Source organism: Micropterus salmoides, unplaced genomic scaffold (genome assembly GCF_014851395.1).
Source record: "Micropterus salmoides isolate LMB-PRFRI ecotype aquatic unplaced genomic scaffold, ASM1485139v1 Ms_hic_scaffold_3, whole genome shotgun sequence".
Lineage (NCBI taxonomy): Eukaryota > Metazoa > Chordata > Actinopteri > Centrarchiformes > Centrarchidae > Micropterus > Micropterus salmoides.
In genome coordinates this window covers 22,248,008-22,263,779 of record NW_024042261.1, presented here as the reverse complement: position 1 = coordinate 22,263,779, position 15,772 = coordinate 22,248,008, and the positions used below count along the sequence as shown (strand labels likewise).

Genomic DNA, 15,772 nt, shown 5'->3' with positions numbered 1-15,772 from the left:
GGTTCAGGACTCAGCTGAGCCAGCCCTAACTATAAGCTTTATCAAAGAGGAAAGTCTTAAGCCTACTCTTAAATGTGGAGATGGTGTCTGCCTCCTGAACCCAAACTGGAACCTGGTTCCACTGGAGAGGAGCTTGATAGCTGAACGCTCTGGCTCCTAGTCTACTTTTGGAGACTCTAGGAACCACAAGTAACCCTGCATTCTGGGAGCGCAGTGCTCTGGTGGGGTAGTAAGGTACTATGAGCTCTTTAAGATAAGATGGTGCCTGACCATTAAGAGCTTTGTAGGTAAGAAGATTGATTTTAAATTATATTCTGGATTTTACAGGAAGCCAATGCAGAGAAGCTAAGACAGGAGAAATATGATCTCTTTTCCTGGTTCGTGTCAGAACACGTGCTGCAGCATTCTGGATCAGCTGAAGAGTCTTAATGGACTTTTTCGAGCAGCCTGATAATAAGGAATTGCAGTAATCCAGCCTAGAAGTAACAAACGCATGGACTAGTTTTTCTGCAAAATTTTTAGACAGGATGATCCTGATTTTCGCAATATTACGTAGGTGAAAAAAGGCGGTCCTTGAATTTTGCTTAATGCGAGACTTAAACAACATGTCCTGATCAAAGATAACTTTAGGTTACTTGCGTAACCCCGGTTCTCAGAGTAGCATGAGTGAGATGTCTCACTATGGGATGCGCCTCCCCGCGTATTCCTCAGAAGCATTTATCTCATTACGCCAATCCTGATTGGCTGGTGATCGTAGTGTCTGCATCTAGTGGACCCACCTACCCTTAAATAGCTTACGCTACAACGCAGACACCATTCAAAATAAACACCTCTTCTCGCTTCGCCCCAGCAAGAAGGGCTGTCTGGTGAGACATCTCACTCATGCTACTCTGAGAACCGGGGTTACGCAAGTAACCTAAAGTTCTCATTCATAGCATTCATTTCGATGTATCACTATGGGATATGGAGACTCCCGAATTGCCAGACAAGCTTATCTCAACAACCACCGGCTCTCAGGAAGCAGCACTCTGTTCCAGCGAAGGCCCTGTGCTCAGCACTGCATGCGCCACACTCTGAGCCGAGACATCCAGTTTATAAAACCGGGCAAAGGTGAGGGGCGAGGACCACCTCGCCACCGCACAAATGTCCTGGATAGGGACCCCCTTAAACAGGGCCCAGGATGCAGCCACGAGTTGAGTGAGCCCGTAGGCCTGGCGGAGCATCCACGCCAAGAGGCGCATCTGGATTGAGTATTGAGAAAAACAGCGGACACTGCGCATTGACTCTCGAAGCGAACAGGTCCACCTCGGCCCGGCCATAACGCGACCACACTTGCCTTACAATGGCTGGGTGCAGAGCCCAGTTGCCGTATAGTGGTACGCCCCTGGACAGCAGGTCCGCGGCCAGGTTCAGAAACCCGGGGACATGTGTCGCCCTCAGAGACAGGAGACTCTTGCTGCTCCATAATATCAGTTTGCGTGCCAGCACGTGCAACTGATGGGAATGCAACCCCCCCTGACGGTTTATATACGCTACCGTAGTCGTATTGTCCATCCTCACCAGGACATGATGCCCGCTGAGAAACGGAAGAAAACGCCTCCAGGTAAGAAACACTGCCAAAAGCTCCAGGTAATTTATGTGCGTGCGCCGGAGATTTTCGCTCCAGGCGCCCCTCACAGACCGGCCCTCGTGTGTTCCTCCCCAGCCCGACAAACTTGCGTCCGTGGTGACCACCTTCCGTGACAGGACGACGCCCAAGGGCACCCCCTGTCCAACAGTCCAAGCAGACCGGGGGGGAAACACAGTTTGGGGCCAGACAGGGGATCCTCAAGCATGCAGCCAGAGGGCAAGAAGGCAACAGAGTTCGGAAGGTCGTCTGAGCAGGCCAGGGGGACAAAAAAGTTCAGGAAGTCTCCCCGGGGGCGACTCATGAGGCCGGCCAAATCAAGGGGGCAAAACTGTTCGGGAGGTTGTCCCGGAGGGCGACCCAGACGGCCGTGCAGAGCAGAGGGAAAACAGAGTTCAGGAGGTCGCCCGGGGGGGTGACCTAACAGGCCGGGGAGATCAGGGAAGCAACAATGTTCAGGAGGTCGCCTGGGAGGACGACCCAACTGGGCGGGAAGACCAGCAGGGTCCACAGAGTTCAGGTGGCTGTCCCGGAGTACGGCCCTGGAGGCCGTGCACAGTTCAGGGGGACGGCAGGAAGGCCAACAAAGAGGCTGGAAACCCACTGGAGGCCAAGCGGGGGACCTGCAAAGGTGGCGAATCCTCCCCGAAGGCCGGCGGCGAAGGCAAGACCTCTCTGGAGGCCGGGCAGGGGGCCGGCGGCGAAGGCGAGACCTCTCTGGAGGCCGGGCAGGGGTTGCAGATGACGGAAGGGACCCACCAGAGGCCGAAGAAGGCGAGGCTTCTCCAAAGGTCGGGCCGGGGACTGGCGTAGGGAGCCTTGGGTCTCCAGTGGCAGAGCAGGGCCAAGACTGCTGGGCCGCTGACCATGGACCGGACACGAGGAGCTGGAGTCGGTCTGACCACCGGCTGGACAGCTGGGCCGCTGACCAAGGACCGGACACGAGGAGCTGGAGTTGGTCTGACCACCGACTGGACAGCTGGGCTTCGGACCATGGACCGGACACGAGGAGCTGGAGTCGGCTGGACCACCGCTGAAGTAAAAACCGCTCTGACTTCGTTCGGGAGGCACTACACATATCGCTCTCTTTTCTAACAGCGAGACATTTTCCTCCTGTAGAATACAAGCTGACTCCCCCTGAGCCTGGGACAGCGAATTGAAGCCTGTAACCCCTTGATATCATTCTCAGCACTCAGGCCGAAGTCGTGAGCGCCGCCCACCTTTCCCTCATCAGCGAGAGAGGGGTGGCAGCCCCCGGTGTGTCTTCCCCACTGCGCAACGTCAATAATGCCGTTATGGGGCCATCTAGCGGCGGGGTGCGAGCGTGACCCCTGGTCGACACTGCGCATGCGCGAGGTGTTTGTGCACCGACGGAGTTGGCAGCGTCCCGCATCCTGAAGGGAGCCGTAGCTCTCCTCGGGAGCGGTGAGGCTGCCGAACCGCTTATTGTTTGCCGGTGCCTCTCTGGCACTGCACGCCACAGCGGGGAGTCGGGGGGGGGGGCGGGAAAGCTCCGGAATCGCACTCCGGAACTAAAGCTAGCTTGGCGTGCTAGCCATCGTCGAAGACTCTTCAGGGTGATGCAGGCGCAGTGCCTGCATGAACCGGGGGCTTCAATGGCCAAGCGGGCGTGTTCCAGCCCGAGGCAGGAAGAGCAGACCTGGTGTGTGTCCCTGCTCGAAATTTTATTCCCGCAGTGGCAGAGCCGAGCCCCTGGATCACCGTCTCCTCTGGTGTGAGGGGGATTAGTGTCCATCTTCGATAGCTGGAGTGCTAATTAAGAAGAACGTCGTATTAGCTGGTGTGCTAACACGTACCTTACCGTGAAACAGCTTGGCGGGTAATGCTCCGGTCTGTGGTGAGACCGAAGAGTCGAAGCGTGTCGAAGGCAGCTAGTGCCCGGCGACTGAGATGTCAGCTCTTATCTGTGGACAGTTAAGCTAGCTAGCCCGTACGACAGATCGAGATATGCACCGAAGCGAGAAGAGGTGTTTGAATGGTGTCTGCGTTTTAGCGTAAGCTATTTAAGGGTAGGTGGGTCCACTAGACGCAGAGACCATGATCACCAGCCAATCAGGACTGGCGTAATGAGATAAATGCTTCTGAGGAATTTGCGGGGAGGTGCATCCCATAGTAAGACATCGAAACGAATGCTATGAATGAGAACTCCAAGATTCGTCACAGTGGTGCTGGAGGCCAGGGCGATGCCATCAAGGGAAACTGTATCTTTAAATAATGCGTCACGGAGGTGCTTAGGCCCCAGAACAATAACTTCAGTTTTATCTGAGTTTAACATTAGAAAATTACAGGTCATCCAGGTTTTAACATCCTGAAGGCACATTTGAAGTTTAGCTAACTGATGAGTTTCATCTGGTTTGATCGATAGATATAACTGAGAATCATCTGCATAACAATGAAAGTTTATAGAACATTTCCTGATAATTTTGCCTAACGGAAGCATATATAAAGTCAAGAGGATTGGTCAGAGGACAGATCCTTGTGGAACTCCATGACTAACTTTGGCATGCATGGAGGACTCATCGTTAACATGTACAAACTGAAATCGATCTGATAAATAGGACTTAAACCAGCTTAGAGCGGTTCCTTTAATGCCAGTGAAATGTTCCAGTCTCTGCAATAGGATCTGATGGTCAATGGTATCAAATGCAGCACTAAGATCTAATAAAACCAGTACAGAAACAAGTCCTTTGTCAGATGCAATGAGGAGGTCATTAGTAATTTTCACCAGTGCTGTCTCTGTGCTATGATGAGCTCTAAATCCTGACCGAAAATCCTCAAATAAACTATTGCTCTGTAGAAAGTCACACAGCTGTTTAGCAACTGCTTTCTCCAGGACCTTAGAGAGAAATGGATAGATATAGGTCTATAGTTGGCTAAAACATCCGGATCAAGTTTGGGCTTTTTCAGAAGAGGTTTAATTACAGCTACTTTAAAGTACTGTGGTACATAGCCTGTTGATAAAGATAGATTGATCATATCTAGTATAGAAGTGCTGACTAAGGGTAAAACTTCTTTAAGCAACCTAGTCGGGATGGGGTCTAAGAGGCAGGTTGATGGTTTAGATGAAGAAATTATTGAAGTTAGTTGGTAAAGGTTGAGGGAAGCAAAACAGTCTAAACATATATCTGGTTCTACAGCTGTTTCTAAGGTTCCTGAGTTTAGAGATAAGTTGGTGCCAGTTGAGGGCAGGTCTTGGTGAATTTTGTTTCTAATAGTTAGAATTTTATCATTAAAGAAGCTCATGAAGTCGTAACTACTGAGAGCTATGGGAATACTTGGCTCAATAGAGCTGTGACTCTCTGTCAGCCTGGCTACAGTGCTGAAAAGAAACCTGGGGTTGTTCCTATTTTCCTCTATTAATGACGTGTAGTAAGCTGCTCTTGCCAAATTAAACGAGAATTTTCTAGTTTGGTGGAACGCCAATTCCTCTCAAGTTTCCGCAATATTTGCTTTAATTTGTGAGTTTCAGTATTATTCCATGGAGCTAACCGTCTATGTTTTATTATTTTCTTTTTTAGAGGGGCTACAGAGTCGAGTGTCATTCGCAGCGAGCCTGCTGCACTATCAACAAGATGATCGATTTGGGAGGGACTGAAATTAGCATAGGAGTTCTCCGTTACTTTGTGACTTGATAATGAATTTAGAGCTGATGGAATCGCATCCTTAAATTTAGCTACAGCACTATCAGACAGACATCTTGTATAGAAATTTTTGCCCAATGGCGTGTAGTTCAGCAATACAAACTCAAAAGTTATCAAACAGTGGTCGGATAAAGAGGGATTCTGTGGGAACACTATTAAATTTTCAATTTCAATACCATATACCAAAACAAGGTCGAGGGTGTGGTTAAAACAGTGAGTCGGTTCATGAACACTCTGAGAAAAGCCAATGGAATCTAATAGAGAGATAAACGCAGTACTGAAGATGTCATTCTCAATGTCCACATGAATATTAAAATCCCCTACAATAATAACTGTCCGTTTTAAGGACTAAAGTTGACAAAAACTCTGCAAATTCAGATAAGAATTCAGAGTACGGACCAGGTGCTCGGTACACTATAACGAAAAGAATTGGTTGCAGTGATTTCCAACTTGGGTGCGAAAGACTAAGAACAAGGCTTTCAAATGAGTTATAATTTAGTATAAGTTTAGAGCTGATTAGTAGGCTAGAGTCGAAGATAACAGAATGGAGCCATTTAACTTAAGCAGGTGGGGGGGGGGGGGGAGCAAGAAGGCTTTAGATCCAGATGATTCTTTACCCTTTTATCCTGTTTTCTGGACTAGGAGGTGGAGCCATCTGCCAACTTCCAGGTAACACAGGAGGAAAGAAAGGACAGGAAACCTGAACTATCGCTTCCTCCTAAAGGCTAACTTATACTTCTGCGTCAAATCGATGGCGTTTGGGGGTGTAATTGCAGAATGACGGATACACCAACACACAAGTATAAATGCATGGCTACGTGCGTAGCCTACGGCGTAGGTATGCACGTAGACCCTAGAGCTGAGTGCACAAAAAAAGGGAGACTACTGCAGAATGACAGGAACATTTACCTTCCCCAATTTATTAAGATTCTTTATCCAACTGAAGAGATAAAAATATGGATAATGCTCAATAGCCCTACAAGTTTTATTGTACCCCTTCTCTCCTTCCCTTTATGACACTTTCACCTAAACACAATGAAGTTCACCTACTGCACACTATGTGGGATTCTGTGCAATCTCCCATACAAATACATGATTTCTTACCATTTTGCTAGTTTACACAGAAGAGAGATTGTAATCGCTGAATTTATCAATTTGTCTCTAAATAAATTTCTGTTTGATTGCATGCTAGTTTCAGTACTTCATTTTTTTTTTGGTTAAATTTTTTCAATTAAATTAATTTTATTTATATAGCGCCAAATCACAACAACAATTATCTCATTGGGCTTTTCATAGAAGAGCAGGTCTAGACCATACACTCTGTGATATTATTTACAGGAACCCAACAATTCCTACCAAGAGAAAGCACTAGGCGACAGAGGCAAGGAAAAGCTTCCTTTTAAGAGGCAGAAACCTCATTCAGAACCATGACTCAGGGTGGGCGGCCATCTGCCTTGACTGCCTTTTTGTTTTGGTGGTGTTTTTACTTTTTTTATATGTGAAAGCTCATAGTTTGTTGTGTCTTGATTTTTCTGTTGTAGTGGGTGGAGCAGGAATCCCACTGGCAGCAGGAGGATATCAAGGTCAGAACACACCTACATTTCTTTTAATTAATTTTTGTGAACCCTAAGAACACTGGACAGCAGGTGTCAGTGAACAGGGAAACGTGAGGCATGAAAAACAGAAATACTCCATATTTCCCTTTTCAACATAAAATCATTTAAATTGTTTAATCATTACCATGGATTTGTGGATGAGCCAGCCCCCACAACACAAACTGTAGGCGATTACTTGACCTACCAGACAATAATGCTGCTTTTTTCTGTCATCACGATTCAGGGGGATACTGGCCATATCATCATGGTTATGGGCAGGGTATGTATGAGAGGAAAATAGGCCGATTGCAGCACAAATACACAATGTTCCCCCAGCTTAAAAAAAATCCCAAAATGTTCCGCCCAGTGCTCAAAGTGACAGTTGGTCAGGAGATGCCATCGCATTGCACTTCCTGCACAGGAAATTGGCCAACATGCTGATAAGTTTCCTTGTGGGGCATAGTGTCAGGAATGAGAAGCCAGCTCAATTCTTTGATGGAAGAAATCAACTGTTTTTTTAGTGGATGCAGTCTTTCTTTACGTGTTTATCTAGACCATTTAAGACTTTATATCGCCCCATTTAAGCCAGTCGTCTGTCTGTTGTGACAGGTGGGTTGACGTATCCCTCTGCAGTTGGACTGGGAGGTGCTGGTGGTGGAGCTAAAGCACCCAAACCAGGTAGTGTAACAAGCCTGTTACTGTTACAGCACATAGAAACACAATTCATATATTTTGAGTCTTGATTTTCTGACAAGCCCATTTGGTAAAAGCAGCACTAATAATAGTGAAGTGTAGCTTGTAGGACTTCAGTAGCTTGGAGAAACTCTTGAGTGGGACAGCTGGCAAACGCTGGACATGAAGTCTCGGCTCATATTCGACTGAGAAATCATAAGGAATATGCATTGACCAATGAAGCTGGTTTGACAAGAGCAAAATATGATACGCTAGTTATGTAGCCAAAAGTGATATAAAATCCAGCTCTTCCAACAACAGTAATCCCTGCAGTGTTTGAGTACTGTTAGGAGTTGGTAAATGGAGCAAGTGAACAACACAGCATGATTACTGTTAGTAATACTGCAACATCAAAGTGTGACTGTTTGAAGATAACACAAACCTCTGGAGAGTCCTGCCCTGAAATAGTAAAAGGTCTGCCAGAGGAAGTTTGGATGAGGTTGTTACTGTGACCTCAGCTAAGCCACTGACTGCATTTCACTTCAGGCAAGGGGAGAAATGGCAACAACTATAGGAACAGAAACACTGGTAATAAGCCATACTTACTTCTCACAAAATCATAAGAATAGACACAGTATCATGATTTGTTTATTTGCTTTTCATTTGAACAGGCTATGGCAACCTCGGAGGTGGCATTGGATATCAGCCAGGTATCATCCTCCTGTTTTATCCCCTTTTTCTTTGCGTTCACAAATGTCACAAATGTTTTTTTATACACAATAGTGGGTGATTATTACACACGCTTGACTTCAGCTGTCCACAACACACTTAACACTTCGTGCAGTGTAGCTTCTGATCCTCTCCTCCTTCTCCTGCTCTTCCTCTGCCCATCAGTGAGGGCTGAATGTAATCGCACAAGAACAGCCGACAGTGCAGCCTCCTCTCACTGCCCGCTGTATAGCACTAGCCAGCCATTAACACTCATGGTCGTAATCCTTCTCCCAATGAGCGGATATTTGTCTGTGTGAAATGCCTCCACAGATGGATCACTTTCCACTTTTGCCCGCACAGGGAGAGGTTTGCCAAATGGAGAATAATTATTGTCTTCTTGAAAATTAGGTCAAGTGGTCATATTCACTGTACATATTGTATGTATGGCTTTGTTGTTGTAGTTGTTACTACATTGTTTACCGCAAAACTTCAATCAATAGCCCGGGCTTTTATTTGCTTGAAACACTAAACTCACCCTGCCTGTATTTGGGGCAGGTGTCTATGCCTTTAATTTCTTGACCATGCCCATAAATCAGAATGAATTACACTTTGGTGATCATTGTTTCCGTAAAATGACCTAAACAAATCAATTGTGGAGAATCTAACTGATCTAACGATGTGAAAATATTTATAATGGTATGCACGATCTAAGCAGCTTAGAATTAGGTCAAGCAGGTGGTCTTTAAGATGTTTTATACATCCTAAATGACCTGGGTTTTTCTGTCAAAACGTGGAGACACCAGGCCATAAAAAGGGACTGACATTTAATTGGGAAGTTTTACAGTATTTACAATTCACATTCAGGACTCGATGAGACCTGATGACATTTAATGCTACTGGATTTCCTGACATCATTAATTATTCTATTAATAAACTCATATTGTCAGGTTACACACTTCGGACATTTTTCTGTCAATGGATTTGTTAAGTCTCAACGGTAACTGCTTTTTAATTTTATAGGTGGGGTCCCTGTGGTTCCAGGTTATGGAGGAGGTTACCCCCAACAGTACTACCAAGGTACTAGTACTGCTACATTTGCTTGGCGCATGTCAGTGCTTGCGCTTGCCAACCAGGATTTTTTTTAATTTTCTCTGCAGATGAGCCTGTGACAGATACAGAATACAACAAAATTATATTCATGTGGGTGGTAAACATCATTCTGTGCAGTGACCTTTGAGGAGCATCAGTTGTGTCATAAATCAGTGGACAGGGCGACAGATGACAGAATAGAGCCATTTATCTTAAGCAGGTGGAGGCAAAAGAAGAGACAGTAGTGGGATGCTTTTATATCTCGGTGGGGACTTTAACGTGAATGCACACTAACCGATGGGGACACCACCAGAGATGCTGTTTGAGGGTCATGTGTGGTTGTTTAGGAGAGCTGATTCTTGCAACAACAAAAAATAAACAAAACACAAGATATGGTTTTGACAAAGTAAATATGACTTATTTTGGTTTAATAGAGATTAAATTTGGTTTAATTTTGATTTGATTAGTTTTCTACTTTCTGCTCCATAAAGTATTCAGAACAACAATTTAAGATTCTTCATCCAACTGAAGAGATGTTAAAAATATTAGTTTATGGCTCATTAGCCCTACAAGTTATATTGTCCCCCTTCTCTCCTTCCCTTTATGACACTTTCACCTAAACACTAAGATGCTCCCCTTCTGCACACTTTAATCTCTCACACAAATACATGAATTAATACCATTTTGCTAGTTTACATACAGTAGAGAGATTGCAATTGCTCAATTAATCTCCAATTCAATTTTGAGAAGTCCAGAATTTTTGTGATGAGGTTATTAAATATGATCATGAAAACATAAAACTCTTATTACATAGTTATTATAGAAATTATTCATTTTCACTTTATTCTTTCGCTCATGCAAGCAAAAGGGGGCTTTGCACTTTTAACATAAATGTATTTCTAATTCTCACTCTCTCAACTTGTAAACACACACATGGGAGGCTGACTTTGCATGAGGGAATTAAATTGTGTTTGAATGAAGGTGATCTGCGTTTTTCTCCTCCGAGCAAAGTATGGAGAGATTAATAAGATTACTACAGACAGGGGAGCAAATAATATTGATATTGATGTTTAATACAATCTTTTTCCCATTTGCAAAATTAATCTGAAGAAAATTAGGCTGTGCAGTCTGTGTCAGAGCTCACTTTATTAAAATTTCAGAAGCGTAAATGGGCAAAACCACCTGCGCTTTCCCTCTACCAAACTAAGGGTACTCATTTGTGTCTTTTAAATGCAAATCACAGACAGGAAAACTGTACGTTTAAGTCTGGTTGCTTGAATACATTGAGAGCATCTCGGGATCAGACAGCTCAGCACCAGATCTAAGTGCCTCCCATGTGATCTACTCTAATGTCAGCAGTTTCTCCTTACCACATCCTGGCCAGGACAAATTTATCAGCCACCGTGATAGATCCAAAGTGGTTCCTTCTTAACATTAGTGCTAATTACACTATCTCATCTCCCCTTTGTCTTTAATGTTGTCTAGGTGGATATGTACCAGCCCCACTGACTCCTCAACAAGGTACCAAACACCCACCTCCTCACATCTCCACATGCACCTAAAGAGAAATAATACCACGTTATGATAATAAATTGTTTCAGTCACAGATTGTCCCCTGTACCTCAACCAATTTTTCCAATTTCTCTGTCTGTCTGTTGGCAATAGAGGGCAACATGTCAGATTAGTTGGATGAGTTTAAAAAAGGTCGTGGGATGGTACTGAGTGTTCTGTCTATGCAGATGGCACGGCACAACCAGTATGAACACATGATGATCTGCATTTTCCTGAACATTTGAGATTACTGCTGGCAGGATTATTTCAAATAAAGCACGTCTGGTTTCCCATGTAACTGCTATGTTTTTGTCTCTGTCTGTTGAGTGCCTTTAAATGTGAAGGAAAGTAGATGGTTGACTCTTCTGCAAATAGGAATTTACAAAATCCAAATGAAAGAAGGCTCAGTTTAGAGTGAAATACCGTCATTATATAAATTCACATACAGGTGCTGGTCATATAATTAGAATATCATCAAAAAGTTGATTTATTTCAGTAATTCCATTCAAAAAGTGAAACTTGGATATTATATTCATTCATTACACACAGACTGATATATTTCAAATGTTTATTTCATTTAATTTTGATGATTAAAACTGACAACTAATGAAAATCCCAAATTCAGTATCTCTGAAAATTAGAATAATACTTAAGACCAATACAAAAAAAGGATTTTTAGAAATGTTGGCCAACTGAAAAGTATGAACATGAAAAGTATGAGCATGTACAGCACTCAATACTTAGTTGGGGCTCCTTTTGGCTGAATTACTGCAGCAATGCGGCGTAGCATGGAGTCGTGGAGACTGTGTGCAGGTGCCAAGTCCTGTTGGAAAAGGAAATCTGCATCTCCATAAAGTTGGTCAGCAGCAGGAAGTATGAAGTGCTCTAAAACTTCCTGGTAGACGGCTGCGTTGACCTTGGACCTCAGAAAACACAGTGGACCAACACCAGCAGATGACATGGCACCCCAAAACCATCACTGACTGTGGAAACTTTACACTGGACTTCAAGCAACGTGGATTCTGTGCCTCTCCTCTCTTCCTCCAGACTCTGGGACCTTGATTTCCAAAGGAAATGCAAAATTTACTTTCATCAGAGAACATAACTTTGACGCTTCTGACGCTGTGTCTTGTTCAAGAGTGGCTTGACACAAGGAATGCGACAGCTGACACCCATGTCTTGCATACGTCTGTGTGTGGTGGTTCTTGAAGCACTGACTCCAGCCGCAGTCCACTCTTTGTGAATCTCCCCCACATTTTTGAATGGGTTTTGTTTCACAATCCTCTCCAGGGTGCGGTTATCCCTATTGCTTGTACACTTTTTTCTACCAGATCTTTTCCTTCCCTTCACCTCTCTATTAATGTGCTTGGACACAGAGCTCTGTGAACAGCCAGCCTCTTTAGCAATGACCTTTTGTGTCTTGCCCTCCTTGTGCAAGGTGTCAATGGTCATCTTTTGTACAGCTGTCAAGTCAGCAGTCTTCCCCATGATTGTGTAGCCTACAGAACTAGACTGAGAGACCATTTAAAGGCCTTTGCAGGTGTTTTGAGTTAATTAGCTGATTAGAGTGTGGCACCAGGTGTCTTCAATATTGAACCTTTTCACAATATTCTAATTTTCTGAGATACTGATTTGGGGGTTTTCATTAGTTGTCAGTTATAATCATCAAAATTAAAAGGAAAGAACACTTGAAATATATCATTCTGTGTGGAATGAATGTATACATTATACAAGTTTCACTTTTTCAATGGAATTACTGAAATAAATCAACCTTCTGATGATATTCTAATTATATGACCAGCACCTGTACAGTCTTGTCTTATCCTTGTACTTTTAAATGTCACAAGGATATGAAATCTGGTGGTGCTCCGTTTACCCTGATGTTATCGGTCCGTAAGATTTTTGTGTGAGCCAGTGAAACAGTCTACAGTCTGATTTATAACTGTCAGTAGTGGAAATGATGTACCATGGTGTGACAATTCAACTTCACATTTTATGGCATTTATGTATAAGCAGCTCTTTACTTTACATTTCATTCACATCAAAAATTTAAGTTTTAGTTCCAAGTCTTCTTATTCCAGTCTAGTAAAGAATACTGAACATCCTAAACATATGACAAAATAATAAAGTCAAGGTTTACTTACTAGCTTTCTTTGTGAGATGTGGTTGAAAGCGCTGGGAAAAGATAGTAAATGGATCTTAACTTAAGATTGTAGTATCAAACTACTTTGTCCAAGGTAAATTTTTAGCTATATATTATAATGTATACAAATTCTTAAAAAGGCAAGTGTTCAGTCTGACCTACAGGTGCTAACTTGTCAACATGATGAATGCCATGATTTCATTAGGATAAGATACTCCCATCAGCCATAACTTCATGACCACTGACAGGTAAAGGAAAGAACACTGATTAGGTCAAATTACAGACAATGTTGATGCTCGTTCTAGAACAGTAGAAAAGTGTCAGAACCATACAGTCTATGGTCAGAACACACAGTGCGTACATAGTGGAGTCGATTCTTCGACGGGTCAGGGCTGTTTTGGTGGCAAAAGGGAGACCTACATTATGACCAGCAGGGGTTAATGATAATAATGTTATGGCTGATCGGTGTCCAATTCTTGACCGGTACATCAGTGGCCATCTCTTGTTCATTCTTCTTCTGACCTTTTAACAGTACTGAACATCCACTTACATTGTGTGAGTTGCTCTTTACATGCTACCTCCATCAATACATCCATCTGTAATTTAATTCACAGCAGTGGTAGTGAACATAAGTAGGTCTTCTGTCTTTAACATATAACAGCTTCTCTGGAAGGCTGGGTGGTGCAGTGTAATTGCTGTGTCAATCTGACAGTTAAAGGAAATAGCTCTTATTGGCTGTTCCTTTTGTTGTTTTGCAGCCAAAGCAGCCAAGTACGGTCCATTGCAGGGTTTCCTTGGTGGTGCAGGAGGAGGAGGAGGAGGAGGAGGAGTCTACAGAGGTAAAAGACAACACGACTTATGCCTCATCATCTAGACCAAAAGATGTACACATATGTGTGTGCATTATCAGACTGAACTGTTATTCTGCTGGTCTTTGCTGCAGGTGGAGTTGCAGGATGCCAGGGCAAATACTGTGGGAGGAGGAAGTAGAGGATCACTTGAGACACAGCGTGACCTCAAGAAACCATGGTGCTACTGCATGATCTAGAATGTACATTTTATATGCAAACAAACCCCATTAGAAAAGTGTAAAGATGTTGTTTTGTTTTTACTTACTTGACTTAAACGTCTGTTTTAATACAAACCCACCGACCCAGAATTTTGTACACGTTCTGATGTGACGTATGTTACTGATAGTGCCTTTAATCATTAATGTGGTCAAGTTAATCAGCTTTAACTCCGCGCACTGCACCAGACAAAGAGTGTGTTTGTGTCAGCATATGTTTTTCTTGTGCATGAATGTGCGTGTGTTTTGTACTGTTGTGCGAAAGACTGTCTGAACAACCGGCTGCCAATGTGACCTATGAACGATTTCCTCTTTGGTTTTAATCCTAAAGCAAGGTGAGCTGTCCTTAGTGCTAAAGCCTGCACTGTCTCACCTTGTCAGGCAGAGCTTCTCTGTCATGCCACAGGGGTTGGGTTGGTCGAGGCTTGTCCAAAAATGGTTGAAATCTGGCCAATCTCAGAATCGTTTCTGGCTCCCCGTCTTCTCCGCTGCTATTTTTAGACCTGCTGGGTATAAAGCAGCGGGAATCGGGGCTCCGACCAACCCATCTGCTCTCAGTAACTTTGCTGATTCTAGTTGCTATGCAGTTCAGTTTTCTCTGCATTTTTATTGTTGCCAAACCTGTGATATATGAAGAGCAGCTTCTGCTCTGAGGAACAACAATCAAAGAGTGTTTAAGTCATTAAAGGATGTTAAAAAACCACGGGAAAGCCTTTTAGTTCCAAGTAGATTCAAATGTATTTCAGATGCTACTCTGGCATGTTGTATGTATCATGTATGTATGAATGTTTAATTATGTGTCGCTGTCCTGAAGTCTGGGATGGAGCGCTTCTGTCTGTTTCAAATGTTTAGTCTCATTGCAGCAGTTATTTACATTTATGTAACTTGTCATTACATGATTATTCAAGATTTTGTTTTGCACCATGATTTGACTCATAGCTTTATTGTTATCAGGAACGTGTGAACATAAAACAAGAACAGTCCTTTGCTTCTGCATTTATTCACTGTTTAGAATTGTAATACAGAATAAGACTTTGTTTAATGGGTGTGTTTATGTGTGGCATAAGCTCCCATTGTTCTTCATTTACTTGAGCTGCTTTTAAAAAAGGCTTACTGACCAAAGGTTCATGAGCGCTGTTGCCAAAGTGACTCCATCTCTTTCTGTAACTGTGTACTGTATTTTGTACTAATTTGACATTAACTGGCTTCAGTTCCTTTACTCTGTGCTCTGTAAGAACTATCTTTGAGCCTCGCTGCGTCAGACCTTGTCTTTTGTGCCGTGGGATACTCTTCATCTTTATTTAAAACTGTTTTTATAAGGAGGATCAGTGTGGTTTTGCACTTTTTATATTTCCACGACACACATGTGACTTGTTCCTGGATATCCCAGCATTTTATTTGCTTCATTAAATAACAAAATAAAATGTGTTAAAATATCTTGTCTCATCTTCCCATTTCTTTTAAGTTTTTTTTTTGTATAAGAGCATTACACAGCAGCAACTTGTCCTGTGAGTTGATCAGAAACACCTGGCCTGGGCCTGGGGTGTCCTGGTAGATCCGTTTGCAATAAGCCACATACCACATAGTGATAACATCTCAGGCTGTTCAAGTCCTGTCTGCTCGGGACCTTTGCTACATCTCAGTTCTGCCAAATCT

The 15,772-nt window shown here is 43.5% G+C and overlaps 1 protein-coding gene across 5 annotated transcripts in view; it reads left to right on the top strand.

Moving 5' to 3' along the window:
• Nucleotides 1-15,552, top strand: part of elna (elastin a) — a 68,836-nt gene extending 53,284 nt beyond the window's left edge. For all 5 annotated transcript variants that reach the window (XM_038694280.1, XM_038694276.1, XM_038694278.1 and 2 more), the window contains 9 exons: nucleotides 6,831-6,872; nucleotides 7,129-7,164; nucleotides 7,494-7,562; nucleotides 8,103-8,144; nucleotides 8,228-8,266; nucleotides 9,288-9,344; nucleotides 10,842-10,877; nucleotides 13,809-13,889; nucleotides 13,994-15,552. In XM_038694280.1, coding sequence (XP_038550208.1) covers nucleotides 6,831-6,872; nucleotides 7,129-7,164; nucleotides 7,494-7,562; nucleotides 8,103-8,144; nucleotides 8,228-8,266; nucleotides 9,288-9,344; nucleotides 10,842-10,877; nucleotides 13,809-13,889; nucleotides 13,994-14,040 — 449 coding nt within the window. In that variant the 3' untranslated portion in view covers nucleotides 14,041-15,552. The remainder of the gene's footprint in view (nucleotides 1-6,830; nucleotides 6,873-7,128; nucleotides 7,165-7,493; nucleotides 7,563-8,102; nucleotides 8,145-8,227; nucleotides 8,267-9,287; nucleotides 9,345-10,841; nucleotides 10,878-13,808; nucleotides 13,890-13,993) is intronic.
• Nucleotides 15,553-15,772: the final 220 nt, after the last annotated feature.